At 46.1% G+C, this 18,503-nt stretch overlaps 1 protein-coding gene across 9 annotated transcripts in view; it reads left to right on the top strand.

The window, feature by feature from the left end:
- The window catches only part of RGS6 (regulator of G protein signaling 6), a 236,549-nt gene extending 220,635 nt beyond the window's left edge, over positions 1 to 15,914 (top strand). For 6 of the 9 annotated variants that reach the window (XM_090141087.1, XM_090141092.1, XM_090141086.1 and 3 more), the window contains 2 exons: positions 4,110 to 4,153; positions 4,257 to 5,381. In XM_090141087.1, the coding sequence (XP_089997213.1) occupies positions 4,110 to 4,153; positions 4,257 to 4,404 (192 nt within the window). In that variant the 3' untranslated portion in view covers positions 4,405 to 5,381. Of the gene's footprint in view, positions 1 to 4,109; positions 4,154 to 4,256; positions 5,382 to 8,883 lie in introns of those variants that run through there. The other 3 variants (XM_090141085.1, XM_090141088.1, XM_090141090.1) reach the window with 3 other exon arrangements.
- Positions 15,915 to 18,503: the final 2,589 nt, after the last annotated feature.

Below are 18,503 nucleotides of genomic sequence, written 5' to 3'. Positions count from 1 at the left end.
ATATACATGCTATGTATGTACACACACTGTATAAATATGAAACATTTGTACATCCAGATAGAAAAGGAGAGACTGCAGGTAAGTGTGAGCTGTCATATAGCAGATAAACCTGGAGGGGTTCTTTCTGATGCACACACAAACCAAATGCAGAGCTTTGTAGTATATGTCTGGCAGGCTTCCTGAGGAATGTATTTATATAGCTAATGCATATGCACACATTTGAAGCATGTTGATACAAAATATATCACTGTGCCCATCTGCATATTTACTACTTTGTAAGAGTTTGCCAGAAAGAGGAACAGGCGAGTTTTTTGTTTTTTTTTTTTTTAAATAAACTATGCCGATATATTTACACTGAGTAGCAAATTCTGCTCCCAGATTCACCATTCAAGCTTTGAGAAGTCCTCAAAAGTACATGGGCAGCACAGCAGTAGGGTAGACATAGCAGTCCCTGACCAGTTCAGCCCTCTGCTTGGCTCCTGGCTGTGGAGTCAGAGGTGCAAAGCTGGACTGGCTCTTCTAACTGCGCCAAGGGACGGGGTCGGCCTCGGGGAGCCGCACTCGCTTTGGGCAACACATTGCAGATCTGACAGTCTGTTGCACCAGAGCACTTACTAATCCACCTCATTTAAAAAATGATGGCACTGCACACGGTGGCAGGTTTATCTTATTACAATTTTCCTTTCGAATATAGCAAGGATTGACATTATGAAAGCAGAGTTAGCCTGTCTTCTTGCCCAAGTGAAGATAAATGACATCATAAAAATCAGACATCATGTATCATATATGTTATAAATAATACTTGTTACTGAGGTAATAACTTAATTTTAAAGACATACACACACACAAATCCATATATCTACATCTCTCTCTTCTGTCATATCTGATCATCTTACTAATTAAAAGGAGCCTGCTATACTATTTTTAGCTATGCAGTCTCAGCCTAGCTGTTTAAACCACAGTAGTTTCCCATCTGCTTTAGAAATGATTTAATAATCAGACAGAAGCTTAGTTCTTGTAAGCTGAGATGATCCTTCAGGGCCAAGAGTGGAAGGAAAATATATTTTAATGAGTATGTTTAGGGTGTTGTCGTCTCGTAGAGGAAGCTACCAAGTTTCTTCCTAACTTGTGCTGGTGGCCATTTAATGGAAGGGGAAACAAGAGTGTTTATTTTTATTTTCCTTTGTTGCACATTGCAGCATCCTGAGTTTTCTCTCTAAAGCAGCAGTGCTTACTCAGCAATAACAGGGATTATGGGGATACTGGCCTCAGCAGGTAACTTCAAGTGATAAACCTGGGCCGTGATGTTCTGACTTGATTTTGAACTTTTTAAAATCACGCTATTCCAAGGAAGGAATATCTCTCTTAAGTAAATTGGTGTTAAATTTTCCAATTCAGTATTGAGGCACTGACCCAGTACTGAGCACATCTCTGCATTTTATTCCCAGCTGGCACTTGTTTGTGAACAAAAGGCACGCACAGGGCTTTTGAGAGTGCCAGAGTTCTCAATTTCTATGCTTTAAGAATGTTGCCAGATATTGGATATAGCGTTTGTTTGGAATTGTCATAACTTCTGTCTGAACCATTTGACATTTCTCAAATGCTGTTAGTTGTTGTGTTTCTGGGCCGAGAAACCTCTATACCTGAATACCTTTTCTCTTCCATCAATGGAATATGAGAGAAGAGTGACAGGACCTGGCAGCTCCCAGGTGAAACCAGCAGCTGCCATGGGGGGCCAAAAATGCAAATGCCGGACTGTGGGCTACATATTGGAGTCTATGGGATTTCTCTTACCTGTATTTTCTTTGCCCTACCTCCTTCTTCAAGCAGTAGTTGGCCACTGCAGCATATACTCTGACATGGTTTGTAGAGGCACATCATAACTGTCTGCAACATAGATGTTTGCATATGGTAAACTACAGCCTGTATTTTTTCTTTCATTGTTACAGTTCGTAAGAAGTGAAATATTTAATAGGAAAAGGAGCCCTCCTGTTAAGTTCTAGGGGAAATGCAAGTATGCAGTGAAACTAAGAGACTCAGGAAATTTACTTTAAATTTAGAGTAGTAGAAGATATCAGGTATAGAAGAGAGATGCACTGTGAAATGTATCGAAGGAATCAGAGAATATTTCCAAGTGGTAAATTAAACACATTGCAGAAAGAATGAGGTGAAAGAAGAGGTTGTCTGTGTTTGGCTTACATGGGGATTGGGCTGTAGGTTAAGAATAGAAGAACAGAACTTCTCTAATGAGCTTTCATTTAAAGAACCTTAGACATTATGAATGGAGCATCTTGTACAGGACAGCAAGTCAATGAAGACCAAGGATTGTCCCCGTTCTCAGACATAGGTGAATAACTGAATCGACAGAGAGGCTCAGCTTCATTAGCCATACGAGACAGAACTGCAGGAGGCAGCAGGCAGGGGCTGGTCAGCAGGAGCTGCTTCAAGTCCGTGAGGTAGCAGCAGTTGGTGTTTGCATTCTCATCCAGGAGCCTTGCAGATAGAGTCCCACACGTAATTGACTGCTGACTGTGAAGCCAGTGTCCTTCCATGGTTTCTTATGGAAGGATGAATTTTCTAAGAATATTACTAGAGAGCCTGTATTTTATATTTGTTTTATATATTTGAAATAATTTCTGCCTGATGTTTGAAGTGCGCTCCTTCTTGCAGTGATTCAAACAGTATTTTCACAGTAGCACTTCCTCCACTTTAGTTTTCTGGTATCTCTTAGTGATTTCATGCTGAACTGTCCTTGGCTCAGGCCTGTATGTGCATCCCAATTCAGTGTGGTAAAGCTACTGTTCTCTGCAAAACCTCAAGTCCCATGTTTAGTCCATGTTTATCTATTCCCTTGCATTATGCAGCTACGATAGCCTCACTGTCTATCCTGCCTATGTGGCTGTCCCTTCCCAGATGCTCTCAGCAGTATTCTCCTATATCTTGTTACCCCTGCTCTCAGTTTCCTGTATTCCCAATCCTTGACTGCATCCCTTGGCTACTGCTACTGGCCCATGCTGTTCAGAACTGTGTGTCCTCTTGTTTTGTTTGCTGTTGGATCAAAGTCCAAGTCACACTCTGACTCTCCCGGTCCTTATTATTAATTCATGAGTATGAAGTCACGCATGTAAAATGTATCAGTAGGGTCTTACCTTCCTCAGGTGAACTGTATATTTTGTGCAGCTGTATGTCACTGTGATGTGTTACAAATACTAACCATGAACACTGTTCACGGGGTAGTACTGTAGGAGGAATTGCTGCCTGATATCATCATTTCTCTCTTTTCAGCTGGTTCCTTGATAATGTCATAGAACTGTCATACACTTACCAGCTTTTCTACTTTTTCACTTTCACAGCTCTACCTAATTGCATAAATAGATAACTGCATTTGAGGGAATGGAAAGTATTCATGACCTGCAATATAATAAAGCCAAAAGTTTAAGCCATTATGGCTAGAAAATATAGTGAGATAAAGTGTGGATAGTAGAAGGTGATACCCTGAAATGCTGATGAAATGGGTGTCAGGAACAGACAGTTAGAAGAGAAGGATGTAGGAATGGATGCCAAAGCTTCTTAGATTTGGCACCAAGAAAAGCCATCTGGAAAAAGGATTATTTTTATCTTTGGATGTTGTCTTACTTGAAAATTTGCTTGTTCCAGTACTCAAATCATTAACAAATACTGTCTCTACTGGGAAAAGGTTCTTGCGTTCCGTAGGTGTGGGAAGCACCAGAACATACGTGAAGCATGAGGGGACCCATTGTGCACTGACAACTTGCCTGCCACGTGCAGTAACCAGTCAGTGGCTATCTCTGCTTGGGGCCGCATGCCTGGAGTGTAAATGCACGTACTGACAGGTCTCTGCATGCTTGTGTGCACTACATCTGTTCCTGGTACCCACATAGTGCCCTACCTGTACAGTGTGTGGGCTGGATAGGTTTATGCTGCACGCTCAGTTCAGGAAATGGAGAGTTGCATGGATTGCATGTACATTGTGTTATCTATTCGGTATGCAGGTCTACTTCAAAAGATAAGTATTCTTCATTTCTCATGGGTAAGTTACTCTTCACTTCCCACCCTTAAAACGCTGCTGTGTGGTTCTGCTGGCACAGGATGGCCACTGCATTGGCCCCAGAGGACGCTGCTCCTGCACTGGGTGAGTGATCCCTGCATGCACCATCTTTGGGATACTTCTGAATGAAAGGCCCTATTTGGAGTTCAGGATATGCTTACTATTCATTTACTGCATTTTATTCCAGCTGCATACAAATTCGAGAAGATAAAACTACCTTCCACATGCTGCAGTTACTGAATCACGACCTCAGCAAGGATTTCAGGGCAGAGGGCTTGGGCCAGGCTGATATTCCAGCATCAACAGGCAGCACCTTTCAAGCAGGCATACTGTAGCAGGGATGGGCTGACACCTAGAAGGGCCCTTTAAAACAGTCACGGATGGGGCACGTTTTAAGGCAGGTTCTCAAACACCACCAAGCTGCACTTGCCCAGGAAATTCTCTACTGGACAGGATCTGGGCTATCTGCCCCGTGCAGCACCATGGTGAGCAGTTGGCACTGGAACTGTGTGGTCTCTTAGGGCCATCCCTCTACAGGATGAGTTGGAGCAGTCCACAGACTGCTTGAACTAATGCCAAAATGGGCCCTTACACGTTCTTAGATACGCAGGGCCCAAAATGCTTCCCAGCAGAAGAGGGGTGCATCCACCTTCCTGGTGCTGCTGGGAAGGCAAAGGAGAGCTCCAGCATTCATGGAGCTGCTTGAGAAGTAGGTGAGTACTGGGTTCATATATGTTCCTTGTTTGTTTTACATGTAGTGGTGCACCAGGGATTCTGAAAGCATAGTGTAGCATCTGCTTAGAAAGCATGGGAAAATCTCAAAAAATAAGGCAGGGATGGATGATGCCAATTTTAATTGGACTACAGCACTGATCTGCTTTTATATCCCATCATATAAATTGAAAAAGGGGATAAATTGAAATGGGGATGTCAGATGTAGAAGCCTGACCCTGGTTAGCAGAGCTGTGAGCAGCAGCAGCACAGAGCAGCTTAGGCACCTTGGTACCAGCAGCAGGCTCATGCTGCACCATGTTGGGTGACTCTTGAGATGGTGCTGGTGGCAACGGGTGAGCATCCTGCATGCTGCTGTTGTGCTTGCCCTCTACAGCAGCTCCAGTGATCAGTCTGTGTCAGCATGGAATTGATGGTCTTGTCCATGACAGTTTGTGTGCTTCTTTAAGTGATATCTGTTCATAGTTTGTGTTTATTTTGGATTGAACTAAGCTATTTTCCTTTATTGTTCATGTTTTTAACTCTGTTTTGTACTTAACTTTGTTAATTTGTATTGCTTATTTTATGTTTGCAGTGTATCTTTTCATGAAAAAAAAAAAAAAGTCTAATAAAAGAATTTTTTTTTTAAATGACACTAGCATAAGATTTCCCCAAGATCTACTCTAACACGAGAATCAAGGGGTACTGGCAGGGCTAGGCCCCTGGAAATCTTCTCTGGGAGTTAGGGTTGGTGGCAGGACACTGCCTGCCCACTCCCAGAGTTCTCAAAGTACAGTAGCTAGAAGTTAGAGAATTGCATGGTGCCTGTCAGCATGTGAAAAAGCTCAAATTGCAGCTGGTGAGAGATTTGCTCACCTCCAGTGGTGCACAGAGCAGCCCCAGTCCTCTGCTGCAGTCTTACAGAGGGATGGGGATATACTACTCCCCCAGGAAAGTGATCCTTCTGGTTAGGGAAGGGACAGCACAAGGGGGCAGAAGGGGATGGAGAGCAGTCAGTGGAGTCAGCTATAGCAGAGTCCTAAGAGGGTGAGTGAGGAGCACGGAGTGGAGTGGCACGACAGTGTTTGGTTTGTGTTGCTGTGGTAAAGAGTTGAGCACCAGAAGCGTCCCACACGCTTCCTCGGCCTCACTACTGGGGACAAACACCACCCGCTGTTAAGGTAAGTGCCTGATGGGGTGCATGGGAGTGCTGGCCTGTGCATGCTGCTGGTGGTGAGCGACTGCATGTTGTGCATGTGAGCTGTGCTGTGTGCTGGGCACAGCATGCCACGTGTGTGAAACCACAGGTATGGGACAAAACTAAACTGTCTACTTAAAAAAAAAGATAGTTCACAGCCCTTGCCTTCTCTCTTAGCTGGGCCAAGTGCTGGCTTTGGTAGAGGAAAGAAAAGAATAAGGTGGAAATTGGTGGCTTTGAAAGGAGATTTGAAAGGAGATCTGCCTTGTTTTTCTGTCAATCGCAAATGTTTTTTTTTTCCCCCTCTTATCTGCTTTTTGTCTGAGTTAAGTTGCTGAATTCTGCTTCATTCAGATAATTGCTAATTGCATTTTATATTTTAGTTTTGTAGCTGCTCAGGAAATGCTCAGCCATAGAAGGTGCTGTGCACATCCGGCAGCCTGTGGGTCGCTTCAGCAGGCTGTGGTGAGAGCCCTGCTGCTCCCAGGGGCCAGCTGATCCCTTCCCAGGCACATGGCTGAGCAGCAGGGTGGGCCCCAGAGCTTGGAAACCACCTTTTGGGGGGGGAAATTTCAGAAGGTTTATTAAGAATTCCCTGACTTTTTCCATAGGTTACTCCAGGTTGAACTCTGTATGACAGAGTAAAAGAAGCGCTGCAGTGTGCTCAGCTCAAGACATTGTGCTTTGTCAGCAAAGCTTAGGTGAAATTTCTGGAAATAAGGCAGGAGCTATAGACATTTTTGTGCAGTGGGAAAAGGAGAGCTAGAAATGTGGGCCAGGAGCTGGCTTCCTGCTAAACAAAGACACGTGGAAGGAAAAAAATCATTTATTTTGGCTGAGCCCTTTTAAAGAAAATGTGAGGTCTTTTGTAATGACCTAAAACTTCTTCTACCTGTCAGTGATCCCACTGAGGGAATCCTGACCCAACATCAGGTCAGACCCAATAGGACCCTTGAAGTTCTCTGATACTTTGCACCCAGCTATGTTGTAGATACCCAAGATACAGGGACGTGTTTTACCCCAGCCATCTGAGGTGACATGGGCCAGACTTGCTTGTCAGCTGGCCACCCCACTGCAAGGGCACTTCTTTCCAGAGACAATGAAGCATGCCGCATGAGCTGGGGTTTATGTTGTATCTGTCTGGTGAAAAGCTAAGTATAGCACTCCCAAATGTGCTGTGTCTCCTTCTGGACCTCGTGCCACAGAAGCATGGGAAGATTAAAAAGAAGCAGAAATAAGAGGAGCCAGGTGGTACATCTTTGAGAAGAGTATCCCAAATCAGGTGCCCACATCCCAGTAACATTCAGCCTGCAGGTGCTCACCCCATTCAGGCCCCAAAAGTGAGGCTGATCCTCACTTCTGCTTTGGGTTGGAACCAATGTGTCTGTGGCTGGAGGCCACTGAGGAACCAAAGCAGAGCAGTATGTATTCTAAAGCTCTCAGTTTTAATCCATGTGTGCTGGCTCCTTTTTCTGCCCATCTTGCTACTGCTGTGCCAGCCAGGACTGGGCCAGACCCACAGCATCAAGCCCATGCAGAGCCAGGCGCTACGTCCGCAGTGCCAGAGGAAGCTGTGAGGGAGTGCTGCAGCATCTTGTGCTGCCAAACTAGATGCTGAGGCGGGAGCTGGCGTGTCCCCAGCTGCCTGCCACAGAGAAGATAACAGCGAAGCTGCCTGGCTGCCATTATCTAGGACCATTATAAAAACCCTATGAGTATTCACTGTTTTTTTTCCTAAGGAACTATCCAAATACGGGTAGAAATATTTTTTTTTTTTCCTAAAACCAGCTGTGTTATGCTTCCAGAAGTTAACATCTGGATCTTTACCTTCTTTTCCTTCAAATTGGGCTTAAGAATCAGTACTTTCTCAGCACCCTTTCACTGGTGTTCACAATAGCAATGTGTGCTGACCATGCCTGCAGCTCCTGCAGAGGACTTACCCCCCCCCCTGAGATTGCACTGGCCCAAGCTCTCCAGGAGCTTGTTCAAAAATGAGAATAACCAGGAATTTGATTTACAGTGAAGGAAAGTAGGCTTATCTTAAACAGCAGCAGTGCCACACAGCAGCTGGGCCCCAGGAGAGAGCCTGCAGGATGATGGTGGTGCCACTCCCATCCCAGGAGGGATGGCCCAAGTGACAGCACTGTTTGAAACAGCTGAGTGTGGTCATGTTAAACTCTGTGTGTTTGGGCAGCCCAGCAAATTGCTTGATAAGGGCTGCACGTTTGAGTGGTGGCATCAGGCTTCTGCAGAGAGCTACTGCATCTATCTGCTGTAGTCCTGAATGGGAAGAGATGAGGAAACAAAGAGGCTGAGGGGTCCTTTTTTCTTGGAATGTTAATGTGTTAATCTAGAGAACAGACCTGGATCTGTTCAAACTGCTCATATGATCCCTGGCAGAGGTTTGGCCCAGACCAAACGGCACACTTTAGAGTCTGAGAACAGGAGTCATGAACACAGGACTATTCTCAGTAGGTAATTTGGATGTGGCCACCTGGTTTTGAAGAGTAATTGGGGTGAATTACCATCCTAAGCTACTGATTTTCTTTACCTTGTGGGTATAAACTGCATGCCAGTTCTGATTTTCCTTCCCTTTGCACTCTGAATTTGTTGCAAGATGATCAAACAACTTCTCTAGTTGGAATTGGCTGGATGGTCACATTCAAAGAGTTGCAGTCAACAGTTCAATATCTGGGTTGAAACCAGGGACAAGTGTTGTCTGCAGGGGTGGACAAGCAGTGACTGAGGCCAGTTAGCCACAACTTACCTTGCAAAATCCAGGGGTAAAATTGCAGGTAACCGAAACACTCTCACCAAAGTGTCCAACAGTCCCCATCTCGTGGCAGCTGCTTCACTCATGCTGTGGGTCTCTTCTGTCTGTCTGTTTGTCTGTGCCTTCCTCCAGGGAAAGTCTCTGGCCAGCAAGCGCCTGACGGGCCTGATGCAGTCCTCCTGACAGCCACCCCACCAGTCAGCCACCCCACCAGTCTGCTGCCCCACCAGGAAGGGCGGGGTGCCGCGGAGGACAGCAGAAGCAGAGAGCAGCTCAGCGAGGGACAGCCCGCCTGTCACCAATTACATCAACACTTTATCTGCACAGCTTCATAGGGACACTGAGCTCTGCATGGGACTTGGATTCCTGCTTGGGTTTGTAGGAGCACAAGCCACATGGTACACAGGAAGCAACAAGGCAAGGGCTTGGTGTGTTGTTATTTGAGGAAACAGACTTCACCACTGCTTGGAGAAAGAGGAGCTGAGAGAGATCAGTGGTTTTGCTTCACCTCTTCTCTTCCTAGCACAGACATGTCTATAAAAGATGCCACTGCAATCCCATTATTTGCTCCTTTTCCTGTGGCCATCTGGATCCAATAAAATATCTGCTGGAAGCTGCTGCTCCTTTCCACAAAGTATCGAATGCATCTCTCCTGCAGATCCATTGACTTTAGCTTTGTTTTTAATTTCCTATGTCTCTCCTCCTTTAAAATAGCAGGAAAAAATGGCCCTCATTAAGTTTGTCACTCGCTGTCCTTCCAATGGCATGTAGCATGTCCAAAGACGATGGTCAGATCCTCATCCAAAGGCAGGAGACTTTGAGTGGCTTACATCATCTGGGGATCTGCCCCACTGCGTCAGACTGATCTTGGTGCATATCCTCCGACATCGGCGGGATTGCTCTGCATGTACGTTTAGTGCAAGACTGCCTGACGTAGTTGTGTTTTAGATGTGTGATGCACATATGCACAAACACACAGACACACACATGCGGTATTTAAAAGTGAGTTGTTTTCTATTGTATTTGGTTTTCTATTTATTTGAGGTTTTGCATACTTACTCAATGATGGATGTTCAAGTTTTACTCCAACTAGGTAGAGCTGAACCACTTAGAGGAAATTTAGCCCTGATTACGGTGGGCCAAAATCTGTTCATGCGTATACAGGGGAAAGTAACTCTGCTGTAGGCATGTGTAATGGAGAGCAAAATTCAGTCTGCAGCAAAGAAAGATCTGATGGAGAAAGGCTTGGCAGAAGCAGTTTATGGCTGTGCAGATGCTTGGGTGCCTGTATTTCACCTGATGTAGGGCCCATGAATACAACTGCAAGAGATGATCCAATAGCTTGTATCAGAACGTGGGTATTACAGAGGTTAGGATGAAGACAGATCTGAAGTGACTTGTTTAATGACAAAACTCACATTATACTAGCTGCAGATACGTAAAATGGATTGCATTCACATACAGTATACTGCTTATATACAAAATTTTCAATTTCAATTGACTTAGTACCACGAAACCTGTACTTTTTAAGCAGTTCAGATCTGAAGTGTATGTGAAAATAGACACTTGGTCTTCTTCCCTCATGCCAAGCCAAGCTGTTTTTTTGTTTGTTTTTTTTTGTTGTTTTGTGTGTGTGTGTGTGTGCAGGTGGTAGAAATTGCTATATGGCTACATGTCTGCATTCCTATCTAGGTAAAATTATCTATCTTGCTAAGTAGACAGCTGGCTACTAACCATATTTATTTCTGTGGCAAATATTATCCTAATATCTGAGGCTAATGTATGCATAAAATCAGGCCAGCATAGTTTCCACCAGTAAAAGGATCTTCCCTCTTTACCCATGAATTTTCTCATTTTGATACCTCAGTTATTTTTCCCAGACAGCTCTTGATATCAATTTTACATAAGGTCTATAGGACTCTACACCTGCATGACTATACAGTAGAGTACTGAGTATGGTATTTGTTGTTTACACTTACCTACTTCCCATAATCGGCCTATTAACTGGGATCTTCAGACCAAATTCATCCTACATACATGGCAGTACATGGCAATACATGGCAAAACACAGCAAACGAGTGCTCCAGAACTGCAGAACCATCATGGCTGTGCATGTACATACAGGTAACATTTTGCCTCTCATGGAGACATTTGGATCTTTGCTGATTGTCACTAAACCATCTCAGCAGGACCTGTCCATTCCATGCTGACCATCCAGCCAAAGGCTCCCCTCTGGCAGTAGTGGGTCTTTGTGCAACAGTCCCAGTTGTCCAGCCATGCACACTCAAACATGTCCCCCTGTGCCACCCCTAAGAACATGCTGTGTGCTGCCTGTAGGTAATTTTCTGGCTTTGAACAGCCAAGAGCATGGGGGAACTGCAGACAGCGAGCACACATATGGGCATACATCAGGGGGCCTGGATGCTGAACAGCTTGCCATCTAAATGCACGCTCACACAGCTAATCTGCTCAGCAGTGGTTGGAGCTGCGTATACTCTGTAGAGGGGAGAGCTCCTCTCCTAGCATCTTGCCCAAATTTCTCTGAGACAAACATCATGAGAGCAGACAGGGCCTGCTCCTGGGAGAACATACAAATGGCTGTTCATGTGTCTTTTACTTCACATATGACAGTGCTAACGTGTAACTATTTCTGTGCAACCTGCATCCTTGAATTACTGCTGTTTAATGACATCACTTATTGCAAGTGATGCTTCTCTTGCGCACTCGCCAGTGAGCACCACCCACTGAGTGCTGCAAGCAGTAATCTGCAGCTTTATAAGCATCCATGTCTTCCAGCTACCTCATCGCCCAGAAGATGAGTTAGGAAATCAGTTTTTCACCTCTCCTTATGTTCTCAATGGCATTGTTTCAAGGAAAAGCAGGCTGGAAAGCTTTTACAATCTCCATGCTGTGTGAGCTAGCCACCAGGCATCCCATACTTGCAGGGCTATGGCTGTGAAATACAGCTGTACACTGTTATTTGGATAATGGAGTATCCAAAGCATTAATGGCCATCATAGTGGGCCAGCACCAGGACAAGCACGAGGAGGATTTGACAGGTCAGTGCAACGTTAGGATAAGGCAAATGGATTAATACATTCTATGTATGTATAACTCAGTGCTAAAATCCCATAGAGTACTGTAATAAAATGGTAGCAGGGCAGCCATAAAAAGCCACAGTAAGCTGACATAATAATACCAGGATAAATGTAGCAATAAGGTAACACAGGCCACTGCAGTAAAGTAGCATTTTGGTAATGCAGCAATAAGACACAACAGGACGCTGCAGTAAACTAGTTTGAGGAGTAAGGCAGTAGTGATGGCATGCGTGGACAATCTGGTGTATTTGTGTCAGGTACTGCAGCAATAAAGCCAACACAAGGTGTGCAAGTAATAAGTTACTACAGTAACAGCAAGCTAATAACTAAGATCCTGGAATCATCCCGTCAACACCAATACCGTCCACTCCTGCTTTCAAGAAAGCTGAGGTGAGAGCATTCCCCCATCCAAACTCTTATATTGGTCTGGAAATAATGACCTGACTCATTGTCTTTTTGGCCAGATTTTCACAGATGGTGAGGTTCTTCAGTCAGTCCTCACTCAGGTGACACAGGCAATTCATTGGTCCTTTGCCTTGGGAAGGCTTTGGCTCTGTCAACTTCTGGAATGGGTGGTGCTTTCAGCCTACAGCTATTTCTGTTTTGGGGTGGAGATGGGAAACCAGGTACAGGACATCTGACTGTACTGTCCTGCTTCCTGAAATGCACAAATAAATTGAGCATCCTGGAAAAGTCAAAGCAATGAGGACCGAATCTGTTCTGTCTGTCATGCACACATGGAGAATCTTACCAGAGTCAGTGGGAACCCTGTGTGTACCCATGGGACCAGTTCTCAGTGTCACCACTGAGTGGTGGTGGTGGTGGGTGCTTCTTCAAGTGGTGTTTCTTGTTGCCTTCCTGCTTTTCCTTTTTTTTTTTTTTTTTAGCACCACCTTTGTGAGAAATATCTTTAGAAAAAAATCAGTTTGCCGTAAGACAACATGTAGCAAGGTGGTCAATGAGTAGGTGGATGGATTGCTTTCTTTGTACCCTTTTGTAAAGGGTAAAGCATGCTGGGGGAAGGAAAAGAAAAAAAAAAAAAACACACAACAAAACAGCACCCACTGCTATACTCAATAATAACCATAAGCATCTATATGTCAACAGCGCAGCTCAGATGGAGTGTGTGTGCTAGATAACAAGCCGCTCTCCTGGGGAGGGGATGTATATAGGGCACACTGCACACCGCCATCAGCAGGAGCAGCTCATACCTGGCTCTGCCTCCTTCCACCAGACCCAACAGAGACAGATTTTGTGGCACAGCTTTCTGACCTCTCATACAACAGCTTTGCTATCCCCTGATAGGGCTCCCTCTGTCTGGAGCCAGTGGAGTTCGGTTCAGATTCCGAGCAGTGCTCTGATATGCCTTGGCTTGGCTCTTTCCTCGTACTCCTTAGCTTACTCTTATTGTGGTTTAATGATTAAGTAGGATTATTAAAGCAGAGCTCGCAGTAGGGTGAGATAGGCTGGGTTATCATGATTTTGTAGTTTAAGCTGTGAGCAATTTTGCAGCTTCTCAGCGCTGTTTATAACCTGAGACAGAGAATAAGCGAGGCGGCTGCTCAGCAGAACAGCGCGTCGTCGAACAATGCGCTATCTTCATGCCCATACGGACTTTGAACTTACTGGCGAGGAGAAATGCTTTGTAGTGAGAAAAGTAATCTCACGGCAGGAGGGAGTCAGACCTGATCAACTTTTTCATGTGCTACAGATTTTGCTTTGCCAGCCCCTAACATCTGCAAGGCTCACCGCTAAGAGCCAGCAACCTCCTAATCCTGCTGCTGAGCATTTGAAAACAAGCTTTTCAGGAGTCTGCCTTACACAGCAACGCCATTACTCACAGCCTCTTAACATGAATTTATGGCCATTGCCACAAGCGTCAGTGTGGCTGCCCGCTCCCATCGGCAGTGGGAAGCTGCGCATGCACTCTGCTGGAGGCTGGAAGTTGGTGGGCAGAACACAGGGAGCGGTTTGCAATCTCACAGCTTGGATATGCTGTAGGGGAAAGAGCCCAGCGCAGTTGGAGATGGTTGGATGTGAGCAAGGCCTGTCAGGACTGTCAACAATGACGGTGGTTTACCAGCACATTCCCATCTGGAGGCCTGCATAGACCCTGACACATCTCACGTGGCAGAGGAGAATGCTGTGGGATTGCAGTGACCCCTGACTAGTGCTGTCTGTCAGCAGAGATAGAAAACTGAGCTTCCACCTGTTTTCTCTGGGGTCTTAAACCGTGCCACCCTTCCCCAGGCAGTGGGAGAAAAGACCTGGCCTGCTTCTTTTATGGCTGGAATAGGAAAGCCTTATCTGGGCTGAACTTCAGGAGCGATCGCTTCCACTTGGATCCATGTCAGGGTTTCTTCCATCCATCTCTGTGTGGGCTATGCCTGCATGCCACACAGCATCACAGCCCTTCGTTGGCATCCTTGGTGTCAGCCTGCAGCCACGTGAGCTAAGGCACACCAGATGAAAAATTCAAATGATGCTTTACACAGCACAACATTTCCCGAGAGGGATTCTGAGCTGCCCAGCTGTGCTGTTCTGAGGCCATTTGGAGCCAAACACAGAAACATGAGGCACAGTAGCACTTTTCTCTACAAGAAAACAGCCCTGAAGGGCCTCTCACCTGTGTGATGTGTCTGGCAGCACTCAGAGACCAAGGGAGTGCGGGTGAGTTCTGCGAGGGCAGATGGTCTCTGAGGATCTCTGCTACGGGCTGGGGAGATGGATGAAAGCAGCTCCATTGCATGACCTCCTAGCGCCATGTATTTTTTGGCCTTGCTCAGGCATGGTGACCGCTCAGGGCTCACTCTGGGTACCCCGGGCAGGGCGGGCAGCCAGCTGGCAGAGCAGGGCCCAGCTGCTACATGGCAGGGAGCCGCAGCACTGTTAACCCTTCCTGAGGTACTGCCACCACACCATGCGGTGACTGCTGCAGCACCTGCGGGTCCACTGCCAGTTCCCTCTCCCCTCTTGTCTTCTCTTTCAGGATGGTCTGTGTGCCTCATAAAGGGGCTGTCAGACTGATATTTCCCTGCTGAAGATGGTGGAGCTCTGCACCTGCTCTGTAATTAAACAAACAGGCAGACAGTGATGTGGATGCAGATTTGGACTCACTCAGTCTTCGTCCCAGCCTCAAAGCCACAGGGCCTGGCCTATCAGCAGGATGGGCACGTCCTGGGTGCAGGAGCAGCTTGGCAAAGCTGCATTTGCAGGCAGGCTGTGCACAGGGCTGCCCTTCTGCCACCTCGGGGACCTCTCTGTCTGTGCAGCTGCACATTGGTTTTTCAGCCAGCAGCAAGCAATGGCTGGTACCAGGTGTTAGATCCTCCATGCTGGCGTACAGGCATGTTTTGGGCCAATTCAAGCTAGCTAGAGCTTCCTGCAGCCTTGAGAAGCTTCTCTTGTTAGTGCCAGAAAAGCCCCTCAGCCAGCTTTGTTCACACACACACTCATAACAAAGGGAGAAAAAAACCTCTTGTGCTCAGCATGATGGAGCATCACTGAGGATCCCCTGCAAATCACAAGCCCTTTCCTGTGGCCAAACTCCTGCATTCCTGCAGGTCTCTTTCCACAAGCCACCCATCCCCAGATGCTGGTCCTGCTGCAATGGCCACCTCTGGACACTGACCTGCTTTGCTGTGATGCTGCAGCCCCTGCAGTGCCCTGTCATCCCCATCAAGCAGCCCCCACAGCCAACTCCTCCCCTGCTCCCTGCCTTTCCCTCCTGACCATCTCTTCTAGCCAAGCCATCAGTTCCCAGAAAACAGACGTGTTGCTATATTAAGGAGATCTTGCCCTCAGCGTTTCTTTGCCTCTGGGGAGTCTCAAGCAAATCAAGTGGCAGAGTATACGCAGAGCAGCACAGACTCCTTGTCAGATGAAAAGGACAGTCCAAAAGGGAAGAGAGAGCAAGAGAGAAAGCTCTGTGTTTGCATTTGTCTCTGACATGATGGATTTCCCCTTCCTGGAATGCAGCCTTGGCGTAAATAAAGCCAGGAACAGCTTTTGTGTAAGAACTCGCTTCCTTACCAATAGTCGTGGAGTCACAGACAATAAAAGCCCTGGCAGTTCATCCCACAACGCTCTGTATAATCAGCAGGATTTTCCCTACTGAATATTCACCGAAGTTGCTTTATCTACTGTGCCTCTGAAATCTCCAGAGATGGGACCTCAGCAGATGCCCTCAAGAACACATTTTTCCATACCTGAAGCATTCTTGCTGCAAAGATAAAAACCAAACCTCTGATCTAACACATTAAAAAGCCATCTCTGGGGAAGTTCAAAGACAGTGAGAGCTATCTGTGGGCCACAAACAGCAAAGGTGTTCAACACTGTAGATTTTTTCCCCAAGTGGTTCTCTTAGTGTATTTTTTTTGCATGGTCTAGAGTTTCTGCTCTTTGCATCAACATGAGCTCTCACCCTTCATCACAGAACAGTGCAGATATCTGTGAGTATCAGTGTAGATACTTGAGAACTATTGTCTTTCCAGTCCTTTTCCCACCTCAAACTATAAAGCGGAATATTCCTATTCTGCAAAGACTGTTATCAGCTGTGCTGCCTTTCTTGAAGGAAAAACATGCTCTTCCATGGGAACAAAGACCATATCACTCATGTAGGTGAGGCAGCACCTAGCACTGTGCTTTCTCCCCAGAGCAAACTACATATGTGTGTCACACGTTGTGGTGTGGCATATTTTGCTAAATCTGTGTATTGCCATTTTTGACCACTATACCTACTTCTGTCTCATACTGCCATCTGTTCTCAGGCTCCCTGCGTCCTCTCTCCTCACTACCAACAGGGGGCTGCCAGGAAAATGGTTCCTCCTTTTCTTGCCAAATTTGGAATTTCAGTTGCAAATTTACCCTAGCAAGAAAGCCAAGGGAAGTCACTGCCAGGCTCATTCCAGCTTTCCTGCTGGGCACATTTTCAGTGCTGTCACAGAAGCTGAAGAGGGGAGCAGAGTCCCTTCTGCAAGGGGCTGTGCCCAGCACTGCGAGGAATCTGCAGCTGTGCCCAACCAGGAAGAGCAGATTGAAAAAAGGTCTCAAAAATGTGCTATGTGTAGGCTCAGGAAAAGAATTCTATGTGACACGGATGACACTCACAGCATTCTGTACACTCGTCCTCATGAAAACTAATGCACCTGGCTGCAATGGCTGAAGGTCTTTTTGGAAACAGATCCAATCAAATGTGCCAGCGCCGCCTAAGTCATTCCTGAAATTGATTTTCCACAGGACTGGCTTGCATAATATTCATAGGGCTTCTTTGTTTGCATGTGGTACAATCCTGCAGCCAAGTCAGAGGAAGCTTTGTACAACTCTGTACTTCTATGCTTGGTCAGCACATGCATATGTGCAAGCAGATGCTGCCGAAGTCAAGCCAGGACTTCTATGTGCAAGTTTCTTGTGAAATGAGGCAAATGTCAGGCATTTTTCTCTGTAGTACCCCTGCAGGTATATTATACAGAGACAAGGTAGCCCACTCTGCTCTGCTGTCACTACCCTGCTCCAGGTAACTCACCACAACTGAATGTTTAGGTGGAAGAACACCTGATATGCTTCAACTCACCTGTTCCCACTGGAGATTAGGGCAGTATCAGTTGTCATGGGATTTCTGCTGGCAGAGTGAGCAGCGTATCACCATCCTTATAGTGTCTCTGTCCACATAAGGCTTTTTACCCCTACAAAACAATGATAGGAGACTTAATAGCACAGGTGGAGCATACAATGGTTACCTCAGACACCTCAGCTGAAGGCAGCTAGCCCTGGCCCTATCTTAGGGGTGATGTATTAAAACTACATTTATTTTGTATGTCTATTTACAGTGTTGTGTTGGGAATGGAGTGTTATTGGGTGTCTGTATTTTATGTTATGTGTTTTATTCTACTGGCAGGCAAGCATGGCTGAGTTAGAAGAGAGACTGTGAATTACTTTGTTGAGAAGTCAGCATTTTAATGAGATGAGTGTGCATGGATGTTGAAGGGAAGTATTGTGCTGAGTGCAGAAAAGAGACTGATGCCTTCAAATTAATCATCTTGTGCCTGTTATGTTGGTGGTAGAGTAGTGCAATGTTACGCATCCAGGTTATAGCCACGGGAGAGCCCCTGAGCAGGAGGTAGAGCCATGTGGGGTAGGATTCTCTGATACTGTGGATATTAGGAAAAACATATTCTCAGAAAGAGTGGTATCACACTGGCACAGGCTGCCCAGGGAGGTGATGGAGTCACCATCACTGGAGATGTTCAAGAAACCTGCAGACGTGGCTCTGAGGGATGTGGTTAGTAGGGATGGGTTGGGATTGGAGTAGATGATCTTAGAGATCTTTTCCAACCTGAATGACTCTGTGATTCTACTCACCCACCCAAGAGCCAGCCAGGCCATGCAACGCCCTCACCTCATGCCCAACCGCTTTGAGGTTTCACAGAGGATATCAGAGTACTGTGTAGGCACAGCAGAAGGGCAAACTTGCTCCCAACAGGGAGCATTTCTCATCTCCCTTAGCTAAACAGTGAATGTGGCAGTGAAAGCTAATTGCAGCTGGCTGTTTTCAACATCATGTGCCAAAAAAGTGTCAAGGTCTGCAGTACGAGGCGGAATTAGTGCCCAGTATTAGAGATGGAAAATTAACTTCTATTAACCCATGAGCCTGTC

This window comes from Phasianus colchicus, chromosome 5 (genome assembly GCF_987193195.1).
Source record: "Phasianus colchicus chromosome 5, bPhaCol1.hap1.1, whole genome shotgun sequence".
Classification (NCBI taxonomy): domain Eukaryota; kingdom Metazoa; phylum Chordata; class Aves; order Galliformes; family Phasianidae; genus Phasianus; species Phasianus colchicus.
Note: the sequence above shows the minus strand (reverse complement) of the source record. Positions and strands in the feature narration are given on the sequence as shown.